At 34.9% G+C, this 25123-nt stretch overlaps 1 protein-coding gene across 1 annotated transcript; it reads right to left on the bottom strand.

Annotated features, from left to right (window-relative positions):
- Positions 1 to 383: 383 nt before the first annotated feature.
- Positions 384 to 25123, bottom strand: DNAJC10 (DnaJ heat shock protein family (Hsp40) member C10). The gene is made up of 23 exons (XM_062579111.1): positions 25039 to 25123; positions 24096 to 24461; positions 21743 to 21908; positions 19885 to 19935; positions 18323 to 18405; positions 17981 to 18112; positions 16984 to 17077; positions 16657 to 16734; positions 14466 to 14509; positions 13979 to 14116; positions 12876 to 12965; positions 12386 to 12499; positions 11380 to 11494; positions 10555 to 10682; positions 10164 to 10280; positions 9051 to 9152; positions 7814 to 7969; positions 6271 to 6404; positions 4826 to 4879; positions 4296 to 4443; positions 3382 to 3501; positions 2088 to 2204; positions 384 to 1505 (listed from the first exon to the last, which is right to left on the bottom strand). Exons 2-23 carry the CDS (start codon positions 24294 to 24296, stop codon positions 1494 to 1496), a joined length of 2394 nt encoding a protein of 797 aa, XP_062435095.1. The 5' UTR covers positions 24297 to 24461; positions 25039 to 25123; the 3' UTR covers positions 384 to 1493.

Below are 25123 nucleotides of genomic sequence, written 5' to 3'. Positions count from 1 at the left end.
TCCCCAAGGAGAAGGTAAGAGGTGGGAACAGAGGAGGTGGGAACATACATGCGAAAACTGATCAAACAAGAGCTTGTATTGAAATTGCAAATGTATAGACTACGGCTGAATTTGAGGTTTTATTTGGTATGGAAGGACCTTCCTCATTTTTTTTAAAAAAAAGCGCCCTCCCCTCCCCCTAACAGATGCAATACATTTTCTTTTCTGAATGCCTCAAAGTAACAAGAGTCCCTTTTTTGTTTATTTTCTCCTGCCTTCTTCATAAAGTAAGTAATCACTTGCAGACAACAGTGTATTTAGGAATTCATAATATGCATGCTACAGTGACTACTTATGCCAAATCTAAACACATGGAGAGGGGTGAGAAGAATCCATCTGACAGGTTCTCAGCAGCCTTTTATTGAAAAAAAGGAATTATTTGAAGTAGAACTTCCATATGCAGCAGATAGTTGTCTTCAATAAATGCCACACACTTGTTTATAGAGAAGCGATGAAAAATATTACCCTAAAGAGTGAGAATTACATTAAGATGTAGGAGGAGACATTGTATATAGTGTCCATTATTAAATGACAAAAGGCACTTGCTATCTTGCCAGCCAAAAGATGAGTAAAAAACCTTCCCAAAACAAAACATGTCTGTAGAGAAAGCAACAGTACAAAACCAAGAGAGGTTAAAGATGTCCACAGAACATCATCTTAAAAAGACACTGAACAGCAATAATATATTACAAGCTAATAACTTACACAGATACTTCTATGGCATAGTTCAAACTTTGAAAGTCAAGAATACACTGAGTTTGAAGTCCTTAATTTATTTTGTTGATTATTTAAAAAAAGAAAAAAAAAAAAAAAAAAAAAAAGAACAAACCAAACCAAACAACCAAAAAAAGCTTTTCAAATTCTAGTCCTCCTGGCACCACCACCAGTGCTACAATATGGAAATACCTTTCAAGGACACTACTCAATTGAGTAAATCTCTCCTGCTACCAGTTATTGGTTTTATTTTTTTAGCAACTGACTAGACAACAACATGATGCCAAAGCAGAATTGTCATTAGGTAAAATTCTTTGTCCTTCAAATAGACAATCCCTCATTGTGTTTCTGCATTGCAGAACGCTTTGACTGCATATTCAGCCACAGGCTGAGTGCCACATTCAAAAAGTGTTTGGAAAAAGACAGAACAAAATAAGGTACTAAAGGGGTAGGCAAAAGTGATACAATCCCCATTCTGGTCAGCGCCAATGCTTGATTAGGAAGAAGGTAGTTGGTATATCAGAAGAGGGACACACAGAGTTCATTTGCAGGTACTTTGAATGCCTCTACCAAAACCAAATGCTTTCCTCTCCCCCGAGTTTAGCAGAACTCATACAGGCAGTTCCATGTGCCCAAGAACTCAAATTAGTCTTCAGTTCTTTTGTCCTGTCACGAATGTAACCTATCTTCTATATTCACAGTTTCAGAGTATTTTGAATCTTGTCCATCTCCAGTACCACTCAGAGTTCATCCTGGTGATAAGAAAATCAGAATTAAAATTTATTCTGAAATAACAAATAAAAATCCTCCAGATTACAGGAGTGTACAACTGTACAATCTTCTGTGTACAACTGATTTTAAATTTTCTGTAGTATTATTTCGAGATCCCAGCTAGTCAAACATTTCTTAAATAGAATTCAGCATACTTCTTAACAGCTGTGTATTAATATCTATCTTCTTTGCGAGGTAACACGACAGTTCCAGTCTTGAACTAATATGATGTCTCTGTATTTTGCTGCCTGCTTACTAAGTCTAGTCTAAGGATTACACCCAGGGTATAGCGCATCTCAACCATTCTTCTATATGGCAACTGTTCCATGGTCATCTATAAATTCTGTCAAGTCTTGCAATAATTGATGTTGTAACTGGACTTGGAAAGGTGGGTTTGATGAAAGACAAATAACCAAAACAAGACTGGAAATAAAACCTGCCTGTACTGTTTGAAAATACAGTGTTTAACATTTCATAAAGAACAAAGGCTAACATTGTTTTAAATGGCTATTCTTTACATTAATATAAATCTTCGAAGAATACCAGAGAATAAGAATTCTTACCTTACTTCTAGCTTTTTTTCTTTTTCCTTTATTTTGAATTGCTTCTAATTTTTGATTCAAGAGATCAGCAATACCTTTTGCATCTCTGCTGTCTATATGTTCCCCGAGAACATTTTTCTTGAAAATAATAATAACAAAAACATATAGTATATTATCTGTGCTATCCAGTGAATAGACAGTATGTTTACTTTCAGATAAAATTCAGGAGGAATGATAGGAGACAGAAGATGGCTTTGGTGAGTTGATTTATGATTCAGAAATATATTTTTGTCTCAGTTTTCACAATACTAATTCTCTTCACAGTGAGAACTGCTCTTAGTTGCTATTTTTCAAAACTACACAAATTTGGTCTTGATATTTAAAGTTAAATGGAACTGGAGGTAATTAGTGATAATCCCATTTATTCAACAAAGTATTTCCGTAGATAGCCAAGTTTGTTATTTTATAGTCAGTGTTCACCAAATCTGACACTGTGGGTTGCTACAGTGAGACTGGAAAAGGCACTATTCTTATCATAGAAAAATCTCATTAAATTTTACGGGATTATGTGAGGAAAGATTTCTGGAATTAGGTATTAGTATTTCCCAGAAGAGATGCAGTTAAAAAAGTACAATTAAAAGGATTGGCTTAACTATTAGAGTGTGTTGAATACTTTAGCTTCAGCATTAATAAATACAATCAAAAAGGTAACAGTAACACTCCTGAAATTTAATAGCAGTCAATTGTTTTACAAGAATAAAGGTGATCTAGAACTGTCTGGATATCATAAATAGGAAATTGTTGATTTCAACACAGTCATTTTAGATTTCAATTGAAGTGTTTTGGATAAAGTTTGTCTTTTTTATGTGATAGAGCACAACTGCTTTGCTTCAAATTTCTATTTTGTAAAAAACCCAAATATTTAAATCAAAATTATAGTGAAATGCTTTATGCTGAAAGAACACTTCTCCTGAGCCAAAATGATTTTGTTACTGCTGGTGATGGCTAAAGAACACTTTAGCGCATGAGATTCCTGCAAAATTAAAGCCTGGTTCCTGTTAAGTCCGCATTTTATTTACCGCACTATTAATTTGCAATTCACTCTTTTTTTGGTAAAACAGTATTATTGTACCATTGTACCTACTATTTTAACTATATTATTGGAATTGATTACAACAATTTATCTCTTGAATTTAATATCTATATAATATACTCTTTTATGCTATAGAAATCGTTTCTCCTAAGCCTTAAATATGAAATGAAATCCACTAGTAACAGCATCACCTCACTGTTGTACGCAAAGGAGACACTTTACCTTTGTTCCTTGGTAGGGGTAAAACTTAACAGTAGGGTAGGCTCTGATATCAGCAGTTTGACAAGTCTGGGCATATGCCTGACAGTCTACTTTTCCAGCTTTTACTTTTCCTTTCATGGTCTAAAAAGAAATACACTTATTAGAAAGAAACACCAAGTTCCATGGCTGACTATAAGCAAATAACTCAAATAGGCAAGCAGTGCAAATAAAAACAAACAAAGAAGTTGCTTAAAGTAACTTGAAGTAATCCTTTGCTTGTTTCTGAAAGCATTAACCTTGTATCAGAAGTCATCCTGTGTACAAGGGAGCACTCCTAGCTGGTTTCACAGCAAAGCACACCAGTTTTATAGCTGAGACCATCCTAAGCTGAAGTCTGTCTCAAAAGAGGACCTATGTGTGTGCACCCCTGTAAGAGACTGGCAAATGCTGACTTCCACATAGAATTAGGCTCCCATACCTTAGCTACTTTGAAAACATGATTGGTGTGGGTTAGTGATGATTTTGATGTGTCTATTATGAAATTACAGCAGATTAGTATGAAAATAAACAAATTTGTCTAAAAATATGAAGAGAAACTTGCTTGCTGTTACCACTTGAGGGTGACATTCTGTACTAAGTTTTTTACTGTATAAAAAGGACAACACTTGCCTACCTCAAGGATGAATTACAAACTAAAGGGGAGCTACTGATTATGCCTCAAACTTAAAAATCATGGTGAAATGCATAACAAACCTGGAAATCAACACTTAGGTATTTAAAAACTGAAATATTATAGATCTGTTCTTCTGTAGATAAAAAGGAGTATGTGATTTCTGGCTAACTGTTAAGAAATAAAGTGCTGATGAATGTGATCCTGTGCATCATAAGCATTATGATTAGACAGAAACAATCCCCCAATATAGTTAAAAACCTACCCTTGCCAGGATCTCAAATTCAGGAGCAAAATTTTGGCATGGTCCACACCAAGGAGCATAAAAATCAATGACCCAGTGATCTTTTCCATTCAAAACCTTTTCTATGAAACTCTGAGGAGTAAGGTCTACAGAAACTTGGGGTAAATATCTGTGGAAAGGAAGAAAAACAGTCATAATGCATTCAAAACTTTAAACATACCCAAATTCCATTTAAGGCCTGAAAAATTTTCTGAAATTAAGGATTATTTTTAATATGCTGGGAATCCCTGCTTTATAGTTTATACTGTAAAAGAATTACTTTTTAAAATAGACCAAATAATAATCTAGTCTTCAGGAAATGAGTGGCCTATAAGACATACCTATTTCTCCATAATGTGAAAGTTTGTTAAAAGGTGTAGAGACTTTTAACCGATCTTACAAGAAGCCTGAGTGTTTCTAATCCTTGACTTAAATAGCTTTTGGATATTAATTTCTCTTAGCAAGGAAACTATGTGAACAGCTTAAGAACACAGTTTAATGCAGTAACTCACCCCAGTGCCCAGCCTCTCAGTGAATACGAATCTCTGTGCCAACCATTGTAGCTGCTATGAAAAGAATAAAAAGTAGAAAAAAATAAAAAAGAATAAAAATAGAACATCATCTCCAGTTATACAGCATGCTTGAATTGTGTTGGGGGAGGAGAGAACCTCTGTAAAGTGGTGATGACGAAATAAATAACGAATTTAAATATTTTAGACTATTTCTACTGGTTGGAAAATCACTTTGCTTTCAGGTCTGACAATTAAGGATTAGAAGACAAAGAGAAGAAAAGGAAGAAAATTCTATTTTAAGAGATTAAGAAACTTAACTCATTAACTTTGATAGCTGAAAGTATTTTGAATGAGGGATCTTTGGTAATAGCTCCCGATAAAATTGCAAGATCTATTAAGCAGGAGAATGAAACTGAAATATTTTAGTATATTTTTTAATTGATACTCATTGATTACAATAAAATACTTGCACATTCTGTATATCTGACTCAACCTGATGATGGGGAAAAACAAAGGAAAACCGGTTATTTGATACGGATTTATTATTTGGACTTCAGGAACATTTTTTAGTTTGAAATTCCAGTGACAGATTAGAAAAAAGATGAACTGGCAATTTACAACATTGTAATAATTTATTTTTTTCAATATAAAAGTGTCTGGTCAAAATATGACCTGAGAGTTGTTGTTTTATTTTAAGAGCTATTTCCAAATCATATCTTGGCATGTTTTTGCTGGAAACAGGTAAGTCATGTTGAGGAGTGTAATGCTTACCACTCATATCTAACAACCTATTTGTCCTCAGCAAGGAAAAAAAATCTGCTTTTAATAGAAATTTTATCTAGAAGAGTCAAATAAAAGCAAGCAGTCCAATGATGAAAGCTACAGAGCCTGCAATTAAGTGCTAAGTTGAGTTTCTCTTTGGCTAGATTTCAGTTTCCATAGAAGCATTTTTTTTGATCATGAATTTATGTGCTGTAACGATATAATGAAAGAGATGACTAGGAATATAAAAGAACAATTTTTACAATGGTATTAGCAAGCTCTTGCCTATAAGGACAATAGAATGGCTATATACCTCAGTTCTCTAAAGATGAAGTTGCAGTGGATCAGACCTAATAATATTCTTGTATTATCTGACTTGCATCATCATCTTCAGCTGGTTACTGAACTCAGAAAAATGGCAATCCTTAAACAACAAGCAGTTAAAAAAGAAAAAAGGTCCCTGAGACAGTTGAACTTAATCAACTGTCAACTGAAATGATTACATGAAATTGCACTTGTTTGAAGTAACAATGTCTAAGACAATGTCACAGAAGCCTGTTTTAATAGCTTTGATTGTTAATCAAGAATCAGAAGACACTACTTCCCTAACCTTTTATATACAGCAAAACATGTAAATTCTTTTTGTTTCATGTCACAACATCTTCCAAACTTAAACTACTTACTAATATTGTTGAGCTGTGTTTGATTTTTGAGGAAAAAGTCTTATTTCAGGATATCCCCGAATACTTTCTTGTTGACAGAAAGAGTAATATTTTTGACAATCCACACTGCCTACACTGATCAATCCACTTAACATCTAAAAAGGAAAAAAAATATAAATCAAACATGATAATAAATAACACCATAATTTCAGTAATATTTCAGAATTTAAGTAAGTCCTAATCACTTGAATACTTAGTTTGGTAAAAAAACAACAAATCAAGATTATCACACTGCTTTATTCTTTGCTGTCATTGGATCATTGGTATTTACTGGGAATCACCAACTTGTTCACTCTCACCATGCTCATACGTTACTCAGTATGAGGTGTGTACATTGCCACATGGGTAGGTATGTCATACAAGTGTGGTTATTTAGTATAAAGACTATCAAATTATCAAGTAGGATTCCAAACAAAAAATTTTGTTGTTTCATTTCACAGACTCAGTAATTATGACACATCCTGGATTTGGGTCCTTCTGCGCTGGCTCGCTGCAGATATGCTGTAAGTTGCAGCGTAGGCATCTCTGATTTGTTGCAGAGGCCCAGACCACCTGCTCAGTTTCATGTGCAGAGGAGGTGATGATTGCTGAATATGTACTATGGAGCTGATCATACCTTACAGACATCTGAGCAGAATACACAATCCCAGACAGTGCTCCTAGTCTGAGCAAATTCTAGATGTCTGAAAGTCCTGAACTAGTTTCCAAAGCCCATAGTTTCTGTCCAAAGCTTCTAGCTCAAATTCCCGAAAACATGCCCAGGAAAACCCGGGTGCTTGTCAACCCTGTGTACTAGTACCTTTGAAAGTGAGAGAAAGTTAGCAATCTTGCAAAACAAAAAGAAAAACAAAATATCTCCTCAACAAATGCTTACTAAAGCATATGTAATTTAGCTGATTATCAACCTTAAGGTTGATGGAATTTGGCATTTATTTACTTTCAGTGAAGACGACAAGATTTCAGAAAAAAAACAATAATGTAGGAAATAATTTACATGAGTAATTTTGAATTTCTTTAATTTGAAATTAAAAGCAGAGCTTTCATCAAGGTCTAAGGCAATCTTAAAGTGACTACTGATCATACTGAAGATAAAGTGGCAGATTATTTCAACCAATTCTTATCCAACTTACAGATAAATTTTTTCTTTTAAGCGCTGAGATCTTGTTTTAAAAAAATGCAGAGGTGAGATTTACATAAAGTGTTAAGCTTCAAGGGAAGTTATTCTTAAACTTCTCAAAAGTTGAAAAACACACTTTCATCAATAGAAAAATTGATTATGATATAAATGTACTAAACCTTAAAAAATGACCAACCCAACCAAGCACTCTGTATCTGAAACAAGATAAAACTGTCAGGTAGGAGTTCCCTATTTTGTAAATATTTTTTAATATCTAAATATTAATCGTCAGTCTATTTTGACAATTCTTTAAGACAGCAGATATACAGTCTCAATGATTTGAATTAGCAGGACACAAAAGCAGATAAACATTTGCATGCTATTTACCCTGGCCATTTTTTTCCATTCTGGCATTAAAGCCTGGCAAGGCCCACACCATGGAGCGTAGAAATCAACCATCCAGATTTCCTCTCGTTTTCGTCTCTTAACTAATTCAATGAATGTTTCTGGCGTTAGGGAGACCACTGATGGATTCCTAAGATCCTAAAGCAAAGACAGTTTACAGATATATACTTATATACATCTTATATAAGTTCCTCTTATATCTTATATTTTGCAACAATGTTATCCCTATCTAGTGCCACCACATAAAAACAGACAGTATAAAATGCTGAGAAACCTGTCTTAGTGGAACTGATTTGCTGCTGTGGAAGGGAAGATCCACGCCACTGAAAGGCAGGGAAGGATGAAGAGCTGTAAAGTCAGCCTGACAGTCATATGCCTAATCCCCTCGCAAGAGCTGTTAAAAATATACAATCAGATTGCAAATGGGAGATTTTCTGCCTTTTCTCTATAGAGGGAAGGAAGCTTCACTTCTGTTCATTTACAAGAGGAGTAAAACTCAGCTCAGCTGCAAGAACGGAGATTGCAAGACTCAGCTATGCTATTTAGTCTGGAAGCAGATGAATGCTTAAGGTGCACTAGGGCCTCTGAATATTGACTAAAAAACCCACATATATTTGAAAAGGGTCATCTCTGCCGGTTCCTGCATGTGCTATTTTGGTTGCTGTTTAGGGACTGCCTGAGACACTGAACAGTGTCCTCAAAGTGTGGATCTACCACTGAAAGAACATAAATGCTAGAGGAAAGATAGACGTGAGAAGTCAAGTAGTAACAGTGGTGAGTACCAAGAACTTGCACTACTACGAGTTAACAAAATTTGAGGAATAGATGAAAACTGTAGAGGGCAGCAAGTTAATTTACAAAAATATGAAACCTCTGCTATGTTAAGGTATGTACATCAGCGTTTTCACCATATCTTTTTCACTCCTTTATCCTCTCTATGTAGGAATCAGTAATATTTTGCGAATTAGGAAGATATCTTAAGTGATTTGCAAATTAACTCAAAGAAATTGCATGACGAAGTAGGGAAATAAATCTACTGGGTTTCAAGTCCCAGACTGAGAGTTGCAGGATCACTTCTTCCTCACAGGATTTCATCACTCCTTATCTCATTAGTGTAATTAACTAAAAAAAATCTTAGAATCTTTTACATCTAAATAACATGTGGTGGACATAAGCTGCATGTAGAACATGACCGCAATAAGGCTTGTAATTCACATACCTCTATAAACTCCAAGATCTGCTCAGCAGAATGATGTCCTTCATATTCATGAACACCAGACTGATTGAACACAACTGTTGTTGGGTAAGCTCGAATGTTATGCTAACGAAAGAGACAATAAGAGAAATTGTAAGGAATGATTAGGTCTACTGTACTGCATGCATAATTACTATTATTATTTACTATTATATTTAATAGCAGTAGTAATAATAATAGTATAGTATTATTATTACTATTATTTGATATCAAATACAGATGGCCTCCATGATTAGAATTCTACAGTCTCTATGTGTGTGAGCACATGTAAATAAAACTTTAAAAATTTTTCTTTTTTAACACATTTTTCATGTGTTTTAAGATAGTTATATTTTCAACATAAATAGAAATATTTTAAGGTTGAGATACTCTTATGAGCAAGAAAATGTGCCGCTGCAACAATGCTTCCCAAATGTATTTTTTGGAATGGCGGGAAAGTAATAACAATAATTTCTAACAAGTTAAATCAACTGAAACAAAAGCTAAGCAAATTTAAACATGAAAAATTGGGAAAGATTTTTAAAAAGTCTTTTTATTTCAATTACTATATTTTTCTAGTAAATGTAAACAAATAAATAATACACTTTACTTAAGAAATGCAGAATCAATTTTAAAGCCTTACAAAACAAAAACCAGAGCCAGCGTAAACTGAAATAAGCTGTTTTGCAGACATCTTCAAAAAGTTTTACATCAACATAAATCTTATGTTTTTAAGTGTTTTACTGTTCTTACCCTTCTGTGTGAAGAGCAAAAAATGAATGCATGTATATATTTATATACAGGGAAAAAAAAAAAAACTTTCTGGGTCTGCTTCTTTTTCCTGTTTCAATTCATTTTTCCTCTTAAAAAAGAAAAAACAATAAAAGAAGAAAAAAAAGATCAATTCTGGCCATTTCCACAGTGATCCAAAAGCACTATGAGACCAGAACAAAATTTAACCTGTATTTTGCATTTATGCATTATCTGTAGAAATTATGTACTTTATGCCTTCAAAGAACCTCTTGAAACAGGACCAAATCCAAATCTTGTAAGAAAGCAAAATTCTTTGAAACAATTTTTCAAACTCCTTCAGCTTACCATGTTGCAAAGCCCTTCATGCACAGTACAGTCTAATGTTCCAAATTTAAGCTGACCATAAAGATGTTTGGATGCTTTCCTCAGTTCTGGTAACAAAGCTCGACAAGGAGGACACCACTAGAAAACAAAATACAACTAAGTGCACTTGCTTTCTCTGTAGTTAGCTCCCAGGAGAATGTGAGTTGGTTGTAATGAATAATATGTTTCTTTGACAATAGGTTTTACTAAAGACAAAAACTACGCAACAATCTAGGAACTACTGCATCAAAAATTGAGAAAAGAATTGCTGTCTCGTGTGGCTGAAGGAGACTTTCAAGATATTGCTAGTGTTTTGCTACATAGTTACATGACGGTTTTTAGATAAAGGGAAATGTAGATATTAAATACTTACTGGTGCAAAGAAATCCACAAGCCACGGTTCCTTCTCTTTGTCAGGAAAATTCTGAGGCCCCAATGTGATAACATGAGAGTTTACACTCTCTTTGGCAAATGCAACAATGTCATATAAGATCTTCTTTCCTTCAAAAGGACAATGTAGAAAGGAAACTTTATTTTTCCCTATGAGAAGTCTTACCCAAAAACTCACTGACAGCAGTGGGAATCCTTCAGTTTCCTTTACTGACCATTAAACAAGGCCTCCTCAAATAAACTGAGTGGGTATTGTCTCACCTTCACTCAAGAAGATGGCATTAAACTGCCTGAAAACACATAGGGAAGACGTACGGTCTCTTTTGACCTTTTTGAATCCTTTCAAAGGGACACTGTAACATAGTAACATAATCTTACCTAGAACCAAACTAGTATTTCTGAAGCGCGTATGCAGTAAAGTCTCGATATAGATTTTTTTGGATGTGAAATCAACAAAACATGAAATTAATCTCAGTGCAAGGACACATGAAATCAAATGCAAGTTCTTCAAGTTGACAACACTGAATAAGCGGCATTAAGCTTTAAAGGTATGCCTTAAAGCATTCTTTGGTTATCCTACTAAAAGCAGAAGCTGTCTTATCAGCTTTGCACATTCCTTTTGTATTCAAAGGACATGAAACATCTTTGAAACAGATGAGATAGCAAAGACAAAATACATGTCTGATGACTGCATAACAAAAAAAAAATTACAAAAGCTGTTCTTCTGTAAAACAAATGCAGTTTGCCAAAGATAATGTCACCTCAAAGGGATTTTGTAATTGTTTAAACTTGTTAACGTTTCCCTTACCATGATGAATTTCATAATCTTCAGTTCCTTTTCCTTTGAAGACTGCTAAACATGGCTGATAGACATACAGTTTATTACAGATGGTTGGTGCGGAAAGGCAGTCAAACTTGCCGACCTATTTAATAGATACCACCATTTTAATAAAGGCATCCCAATTTATATAGATTAACATATCCTGGAAAGCAGCGTAAGATAGGATACATTTAAAACCAAAAGGTAAAAAAAATGAAATAGTAGCAGCCTTTTATAAATAACAAAGGTCTTAGGAAAGTCTTATGACTACGATGTTTGAGGAAAACTATTATCGCAGCTCTATTAAGTTGTTCTTAACTTAAAGGCCAGAATAGGGAATCAAATGTTGAAGAATCTTTTTTTCCACCCCCAAATAATATAATGAAGAAGCAAAAGACATCTAAAATAAATACATTAGAAACCATCTAGTTGATGCAACAATTCTTCTGAAATCCATAGATTATAGAATAACATGGTGCATCATGTCTTTAATATGAACTTTGAATTACATCTAAAAGTTTACAATTTAGTTTCTTTTTATTAAGAATATTTTCAAGATAATATTTATAGGGTTTTTTGAATAGTTAAAATAGTTTCACATATGTCAATTTGATGTTGAAGCATAATGGTTTGTTTACCTAACCACAAATGTCAGAACAAGGTAAGTCTTGAATATAGCCATTATTTTCGAATGTTGGTTCCTTTGACTGACGCAGCCTTCTATCAAACATGCCACACAGTAATTCTTAACTAAATGAGATCTGCAGTAACATTTCCTATGACAGATATTTAGAAGACAGTCTTTCCTAACTACTTTTAAGTTATTTAGACTGTACAAACCTCACTGTCTTCTTTAAGTTAAAAAGCATCATTCAAGATGCTACCATAGTATATCGTATCTCTTCCAGTACCAGAAGTGGCAGGTGGTAATAACAGCTACTAATAAGGAACAACATATTGACTTGTTTCCGAATGCAAATGGGGGTTAACACACCTGAATATGTTCATCTTTAAGTAGAAAGTTCAGTTTTTTAAATTCCTGTACACTTGATTTGTCACCTTCCCCAAACTGGAAGAAAAGCAACCATCGATGATGAGCCAGACGGTCCTTAAAATGGGAGGAAAGAAAGAAAAGAGACAAAAAACTTATTTCTAATTTCTATCAATTTATAAATTCCTGTAATTTTTTAGAAAGGCAAATATCCAATTGTTTACCTGATCCCTGATTTATATATATATTTTTTTATATATATATATAAAATCATATATATAAAATCACTCTACTTTTTTTGTGCTAAAATATAAAAATAAATGCAGATAAACAGCATTAAGCAATTTTGGCTAGAGAAAAAAAAACATTGTCAGCTAGAGAAAGACTAGGTTATTGTACCAACAGGATTTGAAAACACAGAAGTAATAACTGATGAGAAATATAAAAATATATGATTTAGAGACAATTAGAACATTTTTTAAGACTTACTTACCTCTAATGATGTTGCAGAGATAATTTCAAAGTCTGGCAGATGCTGCATTACTTCTTGATATATTTCTCTGGCATCCAAGGAGTTAAGAAACTAGAAAGGAAAGTGAAGATCTATTTATTATAAGGAATGTATAAATTTCAACCTGGTTGTTGATGACAAACATTCAAATTTTCAGAGGAATTATTCTGATTAGTTCCTTTTCATCAACTGAAGAGTACAGTTAATAACATGGTATTTGATTGTGAAATTCTATATATGAAAAAGAAGTCAAACATCATCCTCAGAATACTCTTCAGTTGTTTTCCCATAACATTAAGATATCATATTTTGTCAAAACACGTCCAAAAAGTAAGTTTCAAAATCAAACCTCAAATCAAGTTCTACAAATCCAGTTTACAAGATTTCAAACCCTGTTTCACAAGCCTTCCCTAATTGCACTGTTCAGATGTCTGAGTTTTAGTAATATGTAAAAATTAGGAATGAATAGGGATCAGCAACTCAAAGTTGGTAGGCTACAAGGTTGAAACCATGTAAGTTGTGAGTTTAATTTTCTCCTTTAGAGGATATAGATGACAGTAGTGACAATGAAGGAAAAAGCCATGCTTCAAATTGAGAAATTTAAGTAAGTTAAAGCTATCATACAAATGTAGGAGGAGATTGCAATAATAGAACAGAGAGGAATAATATAATCCATACCAACAGATATTGTAGGAGTACTTTATCACAAATACGCCAGTACTCCGTTGAGAGTAGTATTTCTCAAAGTTGTGATACCTGGGACATGCTCCTTCTGGAATAAAATTTGCAGATGCATGGCAAATCTCCCCAGCCTGCCCAGGATAACTGGGCTGCAGCTTCAGGACTAATTCCTGGGGCAGTCACAAAGCACACCCCCCCTCCAGATTCCCAGAGCTGCTCGGGGAGGCTCCTGAGGAGGTGCCTGGGTAGAGTCTACAGGCTGCTGATACTGTACATGCCCCTGTTCACCCTGCCAGAACACCCCATCGGAGATCACTGCCTTAGAGACTATGAGGGATGTAAACACATACCCGTGTATAAAAGCGTTTTGTCTAAATACCGTACTATTTAGAAGCAACTCGTACCAAAACACCTCCTTTCTCTTTGTTATTTAAGGTGGCTCCAGGTGGAAAGTATGCTGTAGTACTAGATGAGATATCTAAATTATCACAAAGCTCACCCTGGGTGCCACAGTCCATCCAACCTACATTAACAAGACCTTCCTGTAATAAAACAGCAAAAAACAAAGAACAGTATTTTCAAATTCAGGTTCAGATATACTTCTGAAAATTCAATACAATCAATTATATACTACATTTAGAAAGCGGAAGGAGGATCTTTCACATCATAATTCAGTGATTAGTATTAATTCAGTCACATTTTATAAATTTTTTAAAAAAATTAGTGACATTCCAATGCCATTAATAAAAAATATTTAGCATTTTTCAAAAGCTAATGGGTGAAGACTTAGTTCCACCGAAGTCAGTGAGAGTTCTGACAACTTCATGCTTTCACTTCTGTTACTTTGTTTCAAAAATAACAGGTAATGCTTTCAAGTGAAACTTTGCTTACCAACATGCCAGCAAGCTTAAGGCGTGTTTGGTAACTCAAACAATCTGCAAAACAAAAATAAATTTATTTACGAACATAAAACTTCAAATTACTAATTCACTAAACCTATTCTTATTTAGAATTATCCTCTTCCTCCCTACAAAGATAACCATTTCAAAAGGTGTGCTTCCTGGCTATTTATCCAGCATTTCAGTGACTCAAAGTAGTAAAGTCTAGTAATTAGCACTTGATTGTTGTCTACTCTAAATTAAAATTGCTTAAGAACTATTCCATTGATTCATCAACATAGAATTCTCATTTTAAAAATATTTGCCTTACTAAGATTGACCTTTAAAATGTCTTCTTACATGAATCAATGTTAAAAAAGAAAAAAGTAAAAAATTCATTTACATACTGTCATGGAATGAGATTTCAATGGAAATATTAATTTGCTATGTTTCAAATAGTAACTACTCACTACAGTAAACACATCATATGTTCTAACACCCATCCAGACATACTCAGAACAGTTACCTTCTGATGTAGATTTTTTTTCTGGAGTAACAAAATGCATCAACACCACTTTAACTGCACCAAAGTTGAAATCTTAATGACAAAAGGGTTACAACTTGAAATCAAACAATGAACAAATGTAAAGCCAAGACTGGAACTGTGGTTATTCACTTCACAGAACAAAGGTCTCCTCATAAGACAGAGGAAATGTTATTTGTCAAAGGTGTAGCAAATTCCCTTAACTCTACCAGCAAACTAAGGCAACCTTATCGCATTCAGTATACAATACTGTTCCCCCCAAAACTGGTGACAAACTACAGAAACAATCCAAATCTAAATGTTGTCATTAAATCAGTGGGCAAAGACAATTACTATGACTAATCCTAACCTATGATTTGTTCTATAGACATTAGATAACATCTTTCTATTCAATTAGCAGCAATCAAGAAGTGTTTAAAAAGCTTTTGAAGCAAGTGATATCTCTGTCCCTTCACAAACCATTTGAAGAAGTGGCAAGCAAGCGTGATGACTGGTTTCAGACCAAAAAGATCATTGGGACTAAAACCTAAGAAAATCCACTAAAATCTTAAGATGTAATGAAGACGCAAGCTAAACTACAGACAAAGCTCAGGTATTACTTGGGTAAATACCACATTCAGCAATACAGTGATGCATCTATATTAGCTAATGTTATTGGTTTAAATACTGTTCTTACATAGTATCAATCTCCTCATTGGCTAATCTTCCAAGAAAGCTCATGATTTTATTACCGTTTTTTTCAATTTTCAGCATAGGAGTGACTCTAAGAACTGGTTAGAAAATTTTCATTTTCAAAAAATTTTTATGGTGCTTCACAATTTTAACATTTGATCACAGTTGTTGTGTGCATATATACACACACATAAACTATACATATATTGTAATATAATACTAAAAATCCTAAAATAATATGTGGAAAGTCATAAAACAATTGATTTTGACTCTGTAGTCTATTAGATTGTCTATATGGGAAATAAACATCTCAGGTTCATGCACTTATTCTTAAAAAAGTTATCTAACAGTTAAGATAACATTGCTAATTGTCTAATTGACATTAATTTCTTCTAGAAACATTAAGGGGCCGAATGTTGTTCATTCCAAAATATATTGGCTTATTAGAAGGAAAAAAAAACAAACCAACCCAGCAACTAAAACAACTGTGCTAATTTTTACAAACCAAGTGAGTATCAGATACAGACTGGCCATCAGACATAAAATCGTATTGCAAAAAGGGATGTTACTAGCAGTCTTGAGAGAATATCTAGCCAATTTTTGGTAAGTGGTAGTTTAAGGGGGAAATCCTTCTACCCATGTATCATGACAAGACGGTGTGCACCTATACAGTATTTGTCATTTGAGCCCAAGCTGGAAACTGCAGAGGCCTTTTCTGCCAGTTTCCTTCCTGAAGGCATTATACTTTTGTGCCATTTTAGTGACGCACGTGACATTACAGAAATGCAATAGGATAATCTTTCTATTGATGTCCTTCTGCCAAATGGCCTCTAAAATGGAACTTAAATGATTCACAGTCCACATACTGCGATTGTCTAAAAGATCTTGATGAACTTTATTCAAGAAGGAAGCAAGAAGGATTATGCCATTATCAATAAAAGCATTAGCTTCCTGTTTGCCTTATTTGAAAGGTATATAGTATGCTTACCTCCACGTTCGGCACAGAAAGTGATCAGCCAACCAACACCAGAAGCAAATGAAGTTTCAATGGCATTAACGAAGTTCCCTAAGAATGAAACAACTTGCATAAGTTTTTGACTGGTTTCATATATTTAAATATAGCTATGAAACAGGAAGGTTTCTTATTACCAAAATTACAGTAAACACTTTTTATCTCAAAGATAACACTTAGCAACAGCTGACAGACTGACAGATTCAATTTTATATATAGTTTCTGCCACAATGTAAAAATTGTGGCCTAACCTGCCACAATGTAAAAAAAAAAAAAATCCCAAACAAAATACATTGACATTACCTGCCCATAATTCAGTGACTGTGCTTGTAACATATTGCATAGCAAAGTTCTTTAAACTCTCTTTTGACCTGTCTCCATAATATTTCACTGGTTGCTACAAAAGACAAAAAATAAAATCTGTAATATTTATAAAATATAATAGCATTGTTAATACTAGCACTTACGCAATGCTGGACCCCAAAAAAGAAAACCTAGCTCCAACTGTTCTCTTCCTCCCACAGCAGAATGTTTGGAATTTAATCTTGATTTGAATTTTGTAACATGCAATCTCCTTCCCAAGTCAGCAACACAAGGATAATTAAGCCTTACAAACATCAATTCCCATTAATTTTATTTCTATTTAAATAAAAATAAAATTGCTTGCATTAGTCCATTCAGTGTTTGCAAAACTCTCTTCCAGCTTCTCAGAGCTTATCACTGTCAAAACATACCTAACTATTCAAAGGTGATTTGTACACCACCCTGGCATTACTATTTAATTCTCAACAGGCAGGAATAAAGCATGAAGTACACAACACTGCTACTGCAGAAGAAACTTTGCGGAACCAAATTCCAAGTTTCTTTAGATACACAGCGATATTACTTAGTTTCAAAATGCAGACTATTTTTTCTATCTGAAAACTCCATTTTAACACTGTCATAGAAACTATTTCGGCTGTTCAAGTACTCAGATTCATTGCTTTGCTACAGTAGCATAGCTGAAAATATCTACTTACATCAGAAGTGATACACAGCACGGTAGAATGATTTGAAAAAAAACATTTTATAAAGCATGTATCTATTTTTGAGGTTAACTGCTCTACAAATTGAATCAAAGTGAAAATGCCTACATTAATTTAACCAAGGTGAAAGAAGAAAAATCCCCTAATTTATTAAAAGGAAATTAGACAAATGAAAAGATACTCTTTATATGGAGACCTATGATTGAACAAATATCTAAACAAATAGTCTTCCGGATTTCAATCTTTCTGAAAATGTTTAAAGTTTTATCACTCACCACTCCAGATTTGAAAATAAACAGACTGGGATAACTGTTAATCCCTTTTATTCGACAAAGCATTCTATTATCTCCACAGTTGACAGCTCCAATGCGTATTACTCCATCCATCTCTTTAGCAAACTCTCTCCACTAGGAAAAAAAAAGAAAAAAAAAGAAAATTGGATAATTTTTCTATAATGAAATTATGAAAAAATAGCACATTTTACTCCTGGTATCTTGAATTGTAATCTTAGGTTTCAGCTTCAGCATAGAAATCCACCTGACCGAATTTTATGCTGACCAAAAACAATGCTGCTGAACTGTTTTTTCATTGTTAATTCACTTGCTGTACATACATACCGTAGGTGCTAACTCATGGCAGTGGGAACATCGAGGAGAATAAAAATTCACAAACCACAGTTCCCCAGAGTTAACAGCAGCATCTAGATTGAAAGAAGAAAATTATATAAAAGTAATGTATATCTACAATGTAGCTGTATCTAGAACGCACATTTTACTGTATTTTTTCCTAAAAGCTGAATTAAGTATTTCTTTATGTATTAGATAAGTTAATAACAGTAACTCAGATGGGATAAAAATTGCATCCTGCTTGCACATACTTGCTAGTATAAGCAGGCACGTGAAAATCACACTTGGAAGGATATTAGCAGCTTAATTCTCAACATTTGTTTACATTCTCTTAATTGAGCTACTAAAAAAGCAGAAGTTAAAAACATAAAAACATACCCTTCACAGATTAACCTCACTGATATTTTTGGTAGTGTAAGTTTGGTTACCTTAACAACAAAATAAAAGTACTAAACCAGTTATACCCAATAGAATGTTCCCGTTCCTTATAACTGCTTTACGTTTTTGCTGGGTTCCACCAGGCCATCTGTTTTATGTAGACTTCCTGTCTAACACTTGAAAATGTCATTTAAAATGAAAGTCAAAATAATTACTAGAGAAGCCAAGGGAAGAATAAAGAATTAAGTTCACTACTAAATATAAACACACACATGTGCACACACGCACATGTACATAATCAGCTTGCATTACATGGCTTTCAGCCTCTCCATTTTTGGGCACAAATTTCTATAGTGAATTTTTTAAGTTGTATTTGCCTACATTGAAAAGTCATCACAAACAAGGACACTAAGGAATGTGTACATTCTGCAAACCAATTAACCAAAGGAAGTCCAAGTTCACATGTAGAACATTATGAGCTTTTGTGATCAGAACAGTCTACAAAATAGTTCAGCTTGTAAATCCAGCTTGTACAAAGGAAACCACACTCAAAATACAGATGAATATGACACAAAAGATGACATTTCTCTCTAGTCTCTTTTAATTACAAAAATCTTAGCTATGACTTTTAGAAGAAAAAAGAATGGATGAACTCTGTGAAAGTGTTATCTTTCCAGACCTTGTTTTACTTAGCTATGTTTCCCATCTCTGATGTCACCTTCTTGAATGTCTTGTGCAAGACACAATTATCTAGTTTTCACTTCAGAAAAACAAATAGAAATATAATAGAAAGTAAATTCTATCAACTGCATTTTTAGACAATCAGAAGTTCAACTGCAATTGACTGAACTGCCCAATCAGAAACTTAGGGTGACAACTGAGACTGCAAAAGAGTAATGATAAACAGGATAAACAAAATTTTAAATTAAATACTTCCTCTTACTAGGCATCACAAAATATCTTTCCAACTTGATCGGTTGATACCAATCTATTTGCTAACCGGTATTTGCCAGGAAGTGTCAAGGGTTTTTTGGTTTTGCTTGTCTCATCTGAAGATGATTTTCTGACAGATTTGCGACAGATATGTAAGAGATATATATGGTATACAGCTCAGAATCAAAAAACTGTTACTCTGGGTTGATATTTTGGCAAACAGATAGCTATTTAAAACTTACCAAATTCTCCTCTATCCAACGTTATAATTTCAGGATCATCATCATAAATGCCTATCAAAAAAATTAACAGTTGCTTTTTATTTCTGCATCTTTAAAATAAAGAATCAAACCATAATTTTGTTTACAAGACACAAAACTGAGGACAGTACACTTAAGTTGTAATAGTAAGCTGGCAATGCTAGTTTTCACAAAACTGCATCACTTTAGTTTATTCTCATGTTCCACACTACATCAGTTCTTTTGGTGTTTTAGTAGATTACACTGAGTAAGCAAAGAAGTTAAGCTGTCACTTTATACCAAGATACAGTTTAATTATGAGATAGGTAAGGTGTTACAGCAAAAGTATTAAGAACAGCAGTTGCCAGATGAAAAATGAGGTTGACAGATTAAAATTGAAGAAGCTTCAGTTCTATACGCCATGTCAGTGAGAGAATTATATGTAACGTCTGGAAGCTTTCACTTCCTTTCTCAACCTCTGGTTATCTAAATTAGATCATAGAGCTCTTTCAGCCACAGACTCTTCCACTAACCGAACATGTACTTTCACTGGAATAAAACGCATAGAATAAACATAAGGAAGATAGGTGTTCTAAAAACTGAGCAGTCCTACCTAGAATGTCATTTAAAAATAGTCAACTATTTTGAGTACTCAAGCAAGGCAGTACAGGGATACCAAAAATACTATTAAACAGCACGATACTATACTACTATTGCTACAGATCTTTTGCAATACCTAACATTGTGAGATCCCATTTCACGTGAGGAGTTCAAAGATTAAATACAAATAAATAACAAGAGAAATTAATTTCCACAGTTGACAAGACACTTTTTTTTATATTACACATAATATATTACACACACACACACATATATAAAATAGATATATATACTCCAAATGGCTGCTTAATAGAAGTTCAAGGATATTGTCTGATTTGTCAGCCAACCAATGCAACTTCAGGCAGAAAATTTCTTAGCTTTGTTTAGCTGAAGAACTTCTAGGGCAACTCTCATTCTTCTGTGACAGTTGCCTCTCTTTAGTTTCAATTTGTACTGACCTTAATTTTATAGATTGGGACATCTTACACCAGACTAAGCAAAGCAAAGTATTTAGAATATATATATATAGTTTGCTTATTGGCTTTATCTATTTGCCAAAGTGGAGGTTTACTTCAGCTTACTTTTTTCACATCAGTCAAACCATGTTCCTCAGCTCTAACTTAGTTGTCTTTTATTACAGTAGCTCTGAGAACAGTTCATCCCCGTCAGTTTCCGACAACTATCTAAAAAATTGGTAAGACAAACAGCAAATAATTTATCTCAAAATCTTTTTAGGTATGATCCTCTTACTATGTTTTCAGTTTTTGTTACAGTTTTACTCATCTCTAATGTTCTATCTGTTTATAAAATGGACTTGTGAGTGCAAGAACTCCTCTCAAAATCCACTGAGACTACTTTGAAGTGCAAAAAGTCAATGGAAAACAAACAAAATGGTCTTCCGGCATTAAGGAGTTAAAATTAATACTGATGAAACACTAACACTGGAATTTAAATTAAAAAAAAAGACTCTGCCTTTTCAAAAAAAAGCACACAAAAAGTTAGGTGATCAAAAAAAATAAAAGGAAGAAAATGCTAGATAAGTAGATTAATAAATTTTTGGTGGTTTTTGGATAGTCATTAAAAGGGTAAATAAAAAGCTGGGTCAATAGAGAGAAAATGACAGCTATAGGAGAACAAAAGAGCAGGCAGAAATCTGGAGAAACGTTAAATTAGAAATGTGTAAAAAGAACTCGCATAAATCTTAATACTGCATTTCCTCATGACTGTTTTAAGCAAATCACAAACATACATCATAACTTACCAAAATCATAGCGATAGAAGTTCCAGCTTTCGTAACGACCTCCCTGCTGCTGATCCTCAAGACCCTTCTCTCCATATTTATCATACTTCTTTCGTAGATCTTCATCTTTAAGTACTTCATATGCTCTGTTTATTTTCAAAAAATTTTCATGTGCATTGGGATCATTCTATTTAAGAAAAACTACAATTAGTAACTAATTGATAAACTGTACTGTACATATACTGCTGAGAAATTAATCTTTGGAAATACTTTTGTATCCCAGTCAAAGATGTCTGTGGTCTCTTTGTGGAAGCTTGCATTATAGAGTAGTCTCCAAATAAATTATAGTAATGTTTTCCTCAAGAGCCTGAAGGACTTAAAGCCAGAGATGCCTTCTGCTCATTTGCTCATCCTCACTAAGATACCAACTGAAATACCAAGTGGACTACTCGGATATATAGCTGGGCTGTAACACTGCAGTGATCCCCGTCCTTTAAATGAGCACTCTCCCAACTGTTGTTTGTTTCCCTCTCCTTCTAGGGTAACTTTCCTGAACAGGTTGTATTATCTTAAAAAGTTTATTATAACAAAGCATGTGTGACTATACATCCAACTACAGCAGGAGTCCTGCTTCTCACAACAGGTAAAATACCATCAGTGTATCTCCCAGCTGAAGATATCTTGCACTCCTGAAAGCAGCAGATTCACTGAGTTCTTCTGGTATAAGATCCGTAGACTTGCAGAAGTGCGTTCCCTGTTTTTCCCCAACTATTTTGTGTCCCGCTATAATATATCTTGTTTCACAAGTGACAAGGAATGAAAAGAAGAATATTTGAGTAAAGCTTTGCCATTTCCCTGGTGAGCTTTTTTACTTCCCCTAGAGCCCCTTCTTACCCCCAATCCGAAAACCTCTGCTATAAAGACAGACTCACCCTTCTGATCTTACACTATAGTGGCCTCCTTACTTATTTAAACAGTGTTTTGGCTCAAAGTAGCTTCTGTATTAGAGCAGTAAAGTATCTGCAACCACATTTTGAACTGCAGTTTTGGTCCTGAGCTGGTGCAGTGCAACTGTGGCGAGCAAAATCCATAGCACTCTCCCATTGTTTTAGCTTCTGCTTAAAACTTTGTTTCAAAAGGACACTTTCTAAAGGATTCTTGATCTGTTCGTATAGAGGTCTATGGAATAAGTCAACATTACTAAATTTATGTAATTGCTTCATATCCTATATGCCATTTTTAATGTGGAAAGTAATCTATTAAAAAAAAACTTCTGTAGTATTTTAGTAGTATTTACAAACCTTGGAAACCACAGAATCTGATCTGAAATATTAATATTTTGAAGGTATAAACACAGGGAAATTATAACCAGTTAATGCCTGTAAGCTGGTGTTTCTAACTTTGTTGACATTTGACTATTTAGTTTCAGGGTGTGTATCAGTTGCCACTGAGAAAACTTAATCTATGGACAAGCTCATGCATCTTCTAGAAAAAAAGAGGAAGAGGAGGCATCCTGAAACATACTCCTCAGCATGTAATCCAGGGTTCCATACTTCATACACAATTATACTTCCTTATTTCACACTACAGTTTGTCTGATGTTTTTCCCTTTGAGCTTTCTAAGGTTCAAATCCATTACAAAAATGTTAGCACTTCAGATACTTCAATGTGCCCTGTGCAGGCACATGGAACACTGTCTTCCAGGCTCTGTATATGTTCAGCTATACATATATTTAATGATCAGACTCCTCATCTTTCCCATGAATTTCTGATTATTTCAGAAAATCTTGAGAAAATTCATGAAAACTAAATTAAAAAAAAAAGACATTGTCTTTTCTAAAATATGCTACCACAGACTACACTGAACTGTTCCCAATCTTCTTACTCTTGTCATTCTATGGCTTCTTATTACCCTCCCTCATCATGCCTAGGCAGTCCCAGATTTTTTGTTTTGTCCTATTTAATCCTTGGAGATTGATGTCTCAGTACAGTCTAGCGTTGTTTGCTGTTTAGATGAGACTTCACAGTAGTGGAATGGTAAATAACAGCTAAACAGAAAGAGACAAACCCATCAGATTACCAAAAGCGTAAAGTGATACAGACAAAAATTATTCTTCTGTTCATAAAAATATGATTGAATTGAATGCTCTTGCTTTTCTTTTTACAACAGCTATTTAGTATGGCCTAAGATCAATACAACAATGTATTACCCATCTACCCCTTTTGTAAGTGACCTCTGCAGATAATCTAAGCTGAACCATGTATTGGGTGGCTATATTACTTCAAACATGCCTTAAATCAACAAAGCAACATTTAAAATAAAAAGACTTTTTGTTTAATCCAGCAGCACTGACCTGTTACAGAAGTAACTTACCTGATTTTTATCAGGGTGTAACTTTAATGCCAGTTTCTTGAAAGCTTGTCTGATTTCTCTACTGCTTGCTTCTTTGGATACTCCAAGTAAACTATAATAGTCCTGATCAGTGCACACAAGAACTATTAGACATACTAAAGCTACTAATAAAGATCTTTTAAAGAATCTAACATAATCTCCTTTGGATAACAAGAACTCCATTATGAAGTCTTTGGAAGTTCACAGGTTCTGGCCTGAGCACGCTTTGAGAGGAGCTGTGGACGCTTTTGAGTCTCTGAGCATACAGCGGAGAAGTACAGTTGTATTTAGGTTCTTCAAAGTTCTGGTTGTCCTGCTTCACATCACAAATCTCGCAGAAATCACAATCTACAAAAAAGTAGGGGGGAAGCCATTAAGCACGTATTTCATCTTATTTAATGAACACATTATTCAGGAACCACGCTACCAGCTCCTGCAGACTGCACAAGCACGTTATATTTCCTGATAACTAATTGCGTGCCTCTTGAAGGCCGCACAGTTAACAGAATGATCTCCCTGCTTTCCGTGCTGTCGGAGGAGGCAACTACGCAAAGCTTCACAGACGTGGGGAGCGCGAACACGCAGGTATACACACACGTACATACGTATCTATCTATCTACACGTAATTGCTGCTCACTTCTCCTGCAGATCTTCCTCTCGCTCGGCGGGGCCGGGCCGGGCCAGGCCGGGCCGGGCCGGGCCGGGCCGGTGAACGCAGCCGCCGCGGCGGGGCCCCGTGCCAGCGGCACCGCGGCGCCTCTCGCGAGCACAAGCCGGACGCCCCTCGGGGCCGGGGCCTGGGCCTAGGGCTGGGACCAGGGGGGCGGCGGAGGCCTGGGCCGGGGCGGAAGGGAGCAGCCGGGGCGTGCGAGGGCGGCTCCCAGGGCGGGGCTGCTGCGCTCCCCGCCGCGGCGCGGCTCTTACCGGGCTGCGCGGGCGGCGGCCGATGGAGCGGCGCGGCGCGGCGCGCAGCAGCAGCAGCATGGGGCGGCGGCGGCCTCACGCCGGC

This window comes from Rhea pennata, chromosome 6 (genome assembly GCF_028389875.1).
Source record: "Rhea pennata isolate bPtePen1 chromosome 6, bPtePen1.pri, whole genome shotgun sequence".
Lineage (NCBI taxonomy): Eukaryota > Metazoa > Chordata > Aves > Rheiformes > Rheidae > Rhea > Rhea pennata.
The sequence above is the reverse complement of the archived record's forward strand: the minus strand, read 5'-3'. Positions and strand labels throughout refer to the sequence as shown.

Coding starts and splice junctions, on each gene's coding strand:
- DNAJC10 (XM_062579111.1), bottom strand. CDS start 24,296: ATGGAGTTCTTGTTATCCAAAGGAGATTATGTTAGATTCTTTAAAAGA. Junction 18,113..18,322: donor GCCATGAGTTAGCACCTACG/GTATGTATGTAC, acceptor TTTTTTTCCTAG/TGGAGAGAGTTTGCTAAAGA. Junction 11,495..12,385: donor TTAAAGATGAACATATTCAG/GTGTGTTAACCC, acceptor TCTATTAAATAG/GTCGGCAAGTTTGACTGCCT.